The sequence below is a fragment of the Callorhinus ursinus genome, unplaced genomic scaffold (assembly GCF_003265705.2).
Source record: "Callorhinus ursinus isolate GAN/ISIS: 27379988/994484 unplaced genomic scaffold, GSC_fseal_2.0 scaffold38, whole genome shotgun sequence".
In the NCBI taxonomy this organism is placed as follows: Eukaryota; Metazoa; Chordata; class Mammalia; order Carnivora; family Otariidae; genus Callorhinus; species Callorhinus ursinus.
Genome location: NW_027397100.1, coordinates 9,434,809 through 9,442,950, shown reverse-complemented (window position 1 = coordinate 9,442,950; position 8,142 = coordinate 9,434,809). Strand labels below are relative to the sequence as shown.

The 8,142-nt window shown below is 60.1% G+C and overlaps 1 protein-coding gene across 5 annotated transcripts in view; it reads right to left on the bottom strand.

Moving 5' to 3' along the window:
- Nucleotides 1-6,114, bottom strand: part of MTCL2 (microtubule crosslinking factor 2) — a 68,626-nt gene extending 62,512 nt beyond the window's left edge. For all 5 annotated transcript variants that reach the window (XR_012374709.1, XM_073880464.1, XM_073880466.1 and 2 more), the window contains exon 1: nt 5,121-6,114. Coding sequence is in view for 4 of the 5 variants with exons in the window: in XM_073880464.1 (XP_073736565.1) it covers nt 5,121-5,795 (675 nt within the window). In the remaining variant the exon portion in view is untranslated. The remainder of the gene's footprint in view (nt 1-5,120) is intronic.
- Between the last annotated feature and the right edge of the window lie 2,028 nt (nt 6,115-8,142).

Below are 8,142 nucleotides of genomic sequence, written 5' to 3'. Positions count from 1 at the left end.
AGAAAGAAAGAAAGAAAGAAAAGAAAAAGAAAAAAAGAAAAGAAAATATGGGTTGAATGAATGAATGAATGAATGACTATGGGTTGAGTGAATGAATGCCTGGAGAAGCACGTGAGGGAAAGAGACCACAGGGACAAGCACTCACATTTACCACGCATGCCAGCGGAAGGGGTACAACCCTGAGGCAGGCGTGCTTATCCCCCACTTTACAGAAGAAGAAACAAGGCTCAGAAAGGCGGAGCCTCTCACCCAACATCACACAGCGTGTAACTGGCAAATCCAGGCAAGAACTCTGCTGTGTGAAAGTCAGAGGCCCTGGCTACCTCCTGCATAGGAGAGGGTGGGAGAGCCAGGGGGCAAGGGGAGCTCCTTAGGGTTTTCCAGGGAGGTTCCCAAGTACGTCAGCTGTGCAATCATAAGCAAGTTACATAGCCTCTTGGTTTCCTCATCTGTCAAACGGATCTGACGTCAGAACCCCCAACACGGGGTTGCTGTGAGGATAAGGGCTTACTTAACCCAGAGTCTAAGGCACTGGGAGTGAGCCACAGGAGACAGCATCCATGAGGCCAGAGCCGCAGAAGTCCAGGGATCAGTGGTCTGGGGGTCCCCAAGCTGGCTCTCACATTCCAGCACCTTGGGCTCCAGCCTAACCATTAACTAACCTTTAAGGCTGGATCCAAACCCCCATCCTTTCCTCCAGGATCTCAGATTCCTCCCATCCCAATCACGTGCTGCTCCAGCACGAGGTACACACTCACCTCCATGCATGCACATGCATGCCCCTCTCCCCCTGCCTGCAGGCTCCAGACTCCAGCCCCAGCATCCGCTCCCCTCACTTGTTCCTGACAAGTCTTAGCCTAGAGCCTGGCACACAACAGGATTCCTTTCAGTAACCTGTGTCCCAGACTAGACGCACTGTTAGCAACCCGAAGCTCACTGCTCCAGTCATGTTGCAGAAAGACCAGGACACAGAGGTTTGGAATCCTGGCTGTGACCCGGGGCCTCCATTTACCCAACTGTAAGTGAGAACCGGGGGGTGGAGTAGATACTTCCTCTGGGCACTCCTGGGCTGACATCTGTACTTCAAACACTCACACCTAGAACCTCCAAGTGGGTCGGGGGGGTGGGGGTGGGGGCGGGGAGTGGCCTTGCTTCAAGGTGCCCACACAGCATGGAATGTGATCACAGCTTCCTGTCCTCCCTTGAAGCAGCTCCTGATTTATTACCATCCTAAAGCCGTTGGGATCCACCTTCCTGGCTTCTCCCAGCTGCCCCAAGGATGAAGACACAGAAATCCTATCTGCTCATTGGCTAATAATGACAACAATTCCCCAAGAGATGTGGGATTTCACTGCTTGTAAAATCTTTTCTCGTCTATTCATACCTCCCTGATTCCTGAAAACAATCTTATGAAGCTGCCCAGGTAGGTTCCATCATCTTCATTATATAGATGAAGAAAAGGAGCTCAGAGAGGCCAAGTGACTTGCCCATGGCCACACAGTAAATGGCAGAGTCAGGTCTCAAAGCCAGGTCTTTGGGCCCCAACTCTCAGATTCTTCCATCTACGCTGGGGTGGGTTCCCTGCATGTCCTCACCACATGGCACATGGGTAACGGTTAGCAGTGATGGGGAGCTGGAAGAGCTCAGACCACCAGGGCTTTGAAGGTCAAATGCAGTCGATGTGTCTGCTCTGCAGCTAAAGCTGCATCTTAGAATCCTGGAACCTCAAAAGTTCATCATCTCCAGACTTCCCTGGCCAGAAGGGATCCTGAGGTCAGGCAGCTCAACTGTAGCCACCACATAAATCTCTCCCTGAATCTTCCTTCTAATCACAACCACCAACATTTTGTACAGTTTACAGGCTGCTTTCCACAAACCCCACATCTTCGTCCAAACATGCAAGGTCATCCAGCCTTTGTTTGAACAACTCAAGTGACAGCGAGCTCACTCCCTTCTCTGTAGCAGCTCCTATCTCTGATTGGGAGGCAGCTGCCCCATAGGCTCTTTCCCCACTTGGGCCCCTGGGCAGGCCTCATGCAACAGGAGATCTGCCACCACCCGTGAGGCCTTCCTTCCCCAGCTGACAGTTCCAGGGCCCCCACCTCCAGGAGGTGAACCCAAGCAGGGCCCCACCAGACTTGAGACTCAACCCAGGTAGCACAAAACCTACAGGGGACACGCTGGGGAGCTGGAGTCCTTCTCCTGGTAACTCAGTTTCTGCATCTGGGAAGCAAAGAGGCCCAGAGGGGCAGAAAACACATCAAGAGTGTAATACAGTCTTACTCCAAGCCCTGGCTGTCTGGAGAACCGGCTCAGGGACCCAGAGCAAGTCCCTTCCTCTCTCTGGCCACAGTTTACCCATCTGTAGAATGAACAAAACACCTCCTGTGACAGCTTCTGTCCTTACGGTCCACAACCCCAGTCTCTAGATCCTCACCTCGCCTCTGTGAGGTTGGTGGCTAGGTCAAACAAAGCTCTAGACAAGTTCAGGGACCCACCCAAGTACACACAGCGAGAACCGCACAGCCTGGCCCAGCTCGCCTCTCCACCCAACCTCCTTCCTCTCTCCAGTCTCTATGCTGTCCCTCGAAATCAACACGCTTTTTCCCACTTCCCTCAGCCTGGAATGTTCTTACTCCAGGTCCTATTCAGCTGGCTGCATGTCATCCTCCAGGCCGTGGCCTCCCTGAACGTCCCCAGCCCCACTTTCATGCACTCCTGGCACACATTACCCCTTCACCCTCATCCTGATCTGTACTGTGAGTTACTGAACTGCTATTGTTAAAGCCCCGTCTCCCCCACTAGACTCACAGCTCTGTGAACACAGACACGTCATCCTTGTCCAAGGCTGTATCTCGGATCTGCACTAGAGCCTGGTACACAGCAGGCACTAAATAAATGGTGAAAGAATGAATGAGAGGCCAGAAGAAAGAGTCAGGCCCGCTTCAGGTGGGGAGGAGGTATATTCTGCCGCCCACAGAACCCACAGAGAACATGCTGGGTGCCTGTGGAAATGCGTCCCACACCACTGGGGCGCCGCCGTGATCACAACCGGCCTCATCTGAGGCTCAGTCCACGCCGGGCACTCTAGTGTTTACACACACCATCTCCTTCAACCCTTAAGGTTGGAAGAAGCGTGATGTACCTTTTTACAGTGAAGAAACTGAGGTCTGGAGACAGTAAGTCACTTGCCCAAGGCCACACAGCCAGGAAGCCAGACCCCAGATTCACTCGTGGCCTGAGGCCTGCCCATGAAGCCTGAAGGGCCGAATGAAAGTGGAAATGTGGTTCAGCCCCAGCCCAGGCAGCAGGAGGTGCCCAGCCAGGCCTTGGCCCCTGGAGACCTTGGGCTCAACCCCCAGCCTTCTGGAACTACTGTCCATCTGAACAGTCCCAGCTGGCCCAGGCCAACTCCAGAGCTCTGCCTGATGACTCCGTGGAACAGACAAGAGCCCACGAGGGTTGGTGCATGAGGAGACCTTGAAGCAAAGCTCCACGGCCCATCTCGCTCACCAGGATGAACAGGGTGGGCCAGGAGGTCTGCGTTCAGAGCAGCTCAGGCAGGCAGGGCCAGAAGCAGGCAGAGCACCAAGAGGGCAGGGCCAGGCTTCTTTCTGGTTCGTCTCTGTCCTCCTACCCACCCTCCACGGGTCCCCTCCTCACCATGGGCTTCTGAAGACTGAGAGCTGACTGGGCCTTCAATTGTCAACAGTGAATGGGGCCTTTGGGAAGACTTGCCCTCCCATTTAACAGATGAGGAAGCTGAGACCTGGCTTGGGGAAAGATTAGAGGCTGAAGGGGTGGATTATGCCGATTCAGACAGACTCTGTCTTTTGTTCTACAAGCATTTCCTGAGCACATGCTGGAGAGGAGATCCTGGGGGAAAATCGGGAGGGAGAGACATAGTTGAGCAAGACCCCAAAAGTCTCATGAGAGAGAAACCTACTTGACCAGAAGAGCCAGAGTGCAAAGCTAAGTGTCGTCAGGCAGACATCAATCAGCAGAGTGATATTAATTCTGTGGCTCTCAGCCAGGGTACGCTGGGGTGCTGTGCCAGGCCATCAACTGACAAGAGTAGCAGGTAGCATTTCGGCATCTTCCCGAACCATGACCAGCCAGTCGTGGTAGAGCCCACGAAGCTTTCTGTCTCCCCAGTCAAGGCCAGCACATGAGCACTGAGGCTGTCTATAGAGCTCTGGGTACCAGGCAGTGGGCAGGCAGAGACTGGCCAGTCCCCAGTAGGTGCTCATGGCCTCCAAAAGGGTGAAGGCAAGATAGGTCTGCTCTCTGGGGAAGCTCTCAGGTCCCCAAGATGCCCAGACGGAATGCCCCTTTCAGACGGACAGCTTCCCTCCTCTCCGTGGGAACACGGGAAGGACAAGGGCACCAGCCATGAGGGGCCAGTGGGCCTGCTGTGTGTACAGGGCAGAAGAGAGCAGAAGACAACATCCTGGGATTTAGGAAGCTGCCTCTGAACCAGTTCTCCCACGACATCATCCTCCCAGGCTGTGGGACCGTTAGACTGGGCGGAAGTCGGACTCTGGCCAAGGGGATGTTCCCAGATGTCATGCTTTCAAACAGGACCCGCCCTGAAAGGCAGGCGGAGACAGGCCTGCACCAAGGAAAGCCCTGGGTGAAGACTCAGGATGGTGTTCTGGCCTCTCCCCGGCAGGGGGACAGCCACAGGTTTCCCTGGCACAAGTGCACCCCAATACCTGTCCCCCGAAAAAAGAGCCACCAAAGGCCTGGCCTCTGGCCTGGGGGTGGGGCTTCTAAGAAGCTGAAGGACAGGGGTCCGGCCCCTCACTGACTACCCCCACCCCATCCCAAGTAATGCATCTGGGCATGTCCCAAAGCAGTTTTCTCAAGACTCCCTTCCTCCAAAATCAGCGCCCTTTGGCCAGTCTCAACTGGGTTCCTCCTCAGGGAGACGGCTTCCCAAATAAAAAGGGAGGCAGGATGTGTGGGAGCCCTCGGCCGACCTCAGGGTGGTCCCCGAGGACTTGGGCCCCCTCTCCCAGCTCCTTCATTGAGCCGGCGGGCGGCTGGTGCCTCAGGCGCCTAGGGCCGCCACAACCCGCGCCTCCCGCCGCCTCCCTTTCCCCCATCGGCGCCCCCACCTTGAGATAGTCGTTCTCCGAGCGCAGCTCCTCCAGCTCTCGCACGAAGCCGCCGGGCCCGCAGTCCAGCATGTCCTCGGTGAGGTCGGAGAAGGCGAGGGACGCACTGAGCGGCAGGCGGCTGCTGCCCACCGACGACGCGGCCACCGACGGCTCATCCGGGGAGGCGGGCGGCCTCGGGGGCTGCTGTGCGGGCGGCGCGGGCTGGGGCTGCTGCCCCGTGCGGGCCCCCGCCGGGCCCCCGGCCGCCGACTCGGCGTCGCTGCTCAGCGCCAGCTCCAGGCCCAGCAAGCGCGCCTCCTCCGACGCACAGTCCGACACCTCCGAGCTGCTGTCGGTGAGGCTGGGCGGCGGGGGCGGCGGGCGCGGCCCGGTACCGGGGCGCGGGCGGCCCTTGGCGCGAACCCCGGTGCGGACCCCGGCCACTCGCGTCCCCGCGCTCCGCGCCCCGGGCGCCACCGCGCGCCCCTTCTTGTCCGGCCGCGCAGAGGACGCGGCGCTGCAGGCGGCTGCGGCGCCCGGGCCTGGGCCGCGGCGGCCCTTGGCCAGAGACCAGCCGGCCACGTCCTTGGGCCGGGCCGGCGACGGCGCGCGGTGGCTCTTCTTCCTCTCCGGGGCGGGCACGGGCGGGGGACCGCAGCCCCGGACCGGGGACTCCCCCGCCGGCACCTCCATCGCGGCCTCTCTCGGCCTCAGCGAGCGGCGCGCATGGCCCGGGCCCGCCCGGCCTCCGCGCCCCTGGGGAGGGTCCCGGCGCCGCTCCGGCCGCTCCGGCCGCGGCTCCTCTTGGCCCACTTCAGCCGCGGGACTGCGCTCTGGCCCGGACCCCCGCCGGACAGGCTCTCCGCTGCCCTGAGCTCGGAGAGAGCGGCCCGATCGCCTCCAGGCGCCCCGGCTGCGGCTCCGGCTCCGCCCGGCGCCCGCCCCCTCGGCCTCGCCGCGCCCCCGGAGTGCGCCGGGGCCTCGGCTGCCTGCACGCCGATCGCTCCCTCGGGCTCCGAGTCCGACTGCGGCCCGGGCCCCGGCTCCGCCCGGCGCGGCCCGCCCCCCGCGCAGCCCCGCCAGCTCCCCGCCCCGCCGCCTCGGCTCGGGGGCGCGCGGCTCCGCGAACAAAAGGCGGACGCGGCGGGAGCGGCAGGGAGGGACACAGGCTGCGAGCGAGGGAGGGATCTGCGAGGCAACAGCGACCCCCTCGAGGGTCAGGCAGGCCCGGGCTGCCTCGGCCCGGGCTCTCTCCTCCTCCGCTCCGCCGCCGCCCCCTCCCCTGCCCGCCTGCGGAACGCACCCGGCCGATGCTCCCCTGCGCCCAGCGTCCGGGCAGGGGCCGCGGGAGCGGCGAGCGAGGGGACTCCCCGGCAGAGGCCGAGCCGACCTCAGATGGCAGGAGCCAGCATCCATATACACGGCCGGTGCCTCGCCCCTCGCGGCTGTGCGGAGCGTGCGCGGACTCCGCCCCCCTTAACCTTGCCAAGCAAGGCCAATTATCCCATAGTACAGATGCGTAAACTGAAGCCCAGGGAAGGTACGCGATTAGCCCAAAGCCAATGGCGGAGCGGGGATGGAACCCAAACCTCACACCTCCAGGGCGTGCTCTCTGATTCTTCTACCTCGGCCCCCTCTCTCAGGCGTAGGGACCGTGGAGCCCTAGGTGCACGCCCAGCTCTACACATCTTGACCCGCTGGGATCTCAGGCATACTCCCTCCAACCCCAACCCGGTTTCAGGCTCTGCATAGTTAAAATGGAGGCGGCCCATTATGAGGTGTCAGACCGGCGATGCTTTGGGAGTATATTCTGACCCCGGTGGCGGTGGGGGCTGGCACAGACTAAAGACAATTGTCCTGATCCCCACACGTTGCCTCCCCAGGGCAACCCCAGGTAACCCGGAGCCCTGGCTCTGGTGGTTTCCGTTTTTTCCTTCCAGGAATGTGCTTCTGGCTCTGTAGTGGATTTTCCCGAGGCTGTCACACCTTCCCCGCCTCCGTCCCCTCCCCCGCTCCTTGTTGCTATTCCCCCTCCCCCTCACAGAGCCACCGCCTGGCAGAGCCAGTTTTAGGTCCTTTGGCTGTCCCACGGGTGGGCACCCATCCTTAGAGTGGCACTCCCTTGCCACCTGAGGAAGGGGGCAGGGTTATGTTTACCCCTCTGCAGACTCTTCTTTTCCCGGGTTCCTGCCCCCCCTCCTTTTCCTCCACCTGACCGTTTTCTCCTTCCTCCTCTCCCCTACCCCCATCCTGCCCACTCCCCCCAATCCTGTTCCTTCGCCTCCTCCTGCCCTTGACAATCAGTTGGCACCAGGTCTGCTTCTTCATGTCTATCCCACCTCCCTCACATCAGTGAATCCTGCGGTGTGCCTTCTCACCTGAGACACGGCTTCATCCTGGTCTAGGTGTGTCCATGTGTGTGAGTGCCCCCTCTGCCCTCAGATTTTTCCTCCAGGTGGCCCCACAGAGCCCCGTGGGGCTCTTAGCAAAGGCCTGCTCTAAGCAGGGCCACTTAGCAAAGCCTTCTTTAGGGGCATTCTCACCCCATCCTGGCACGGCTCCAGCTCCCCTGTTCCCACTGACTGTCCACTCACCTAGTCCAGAGGCACCAGGTAGGACAATGAGTGGACTTGTCATTGGTGCCTTCCTGACTCCGTGGAGCATACAGTATAGAGGGGAGATGGGCCACTGTAGATTCACCACAAACAAGGTGGGCTTGTCTAGCACAGAGGCAAGGGCCAGAGCAGGCCTTCCTACCTCCTGGGCCTCAGAGTACCCACTTGGTCTAGTCTGATGTAACAGATGACAGGGTCCTTCCAGCTCTGATGTCTCCATTTCTTGTAGGCTGGTCCTTTTTTGGCACAGAGATGCTACAGAGTTCTCAGAAATGGTTTACCTTGGGTGCCTGGGCGGCTCAGTGAGTTAACTGTCTGCCTTCAGCTCAGGTCATGATCCTGGGGTCCCGGGATCGAGTCCCACATCGGGCTCCTTGCTCTTGCTTGGCAGGGAGTCTGCTTCTCCCTCTGCCTACTTGTGATCT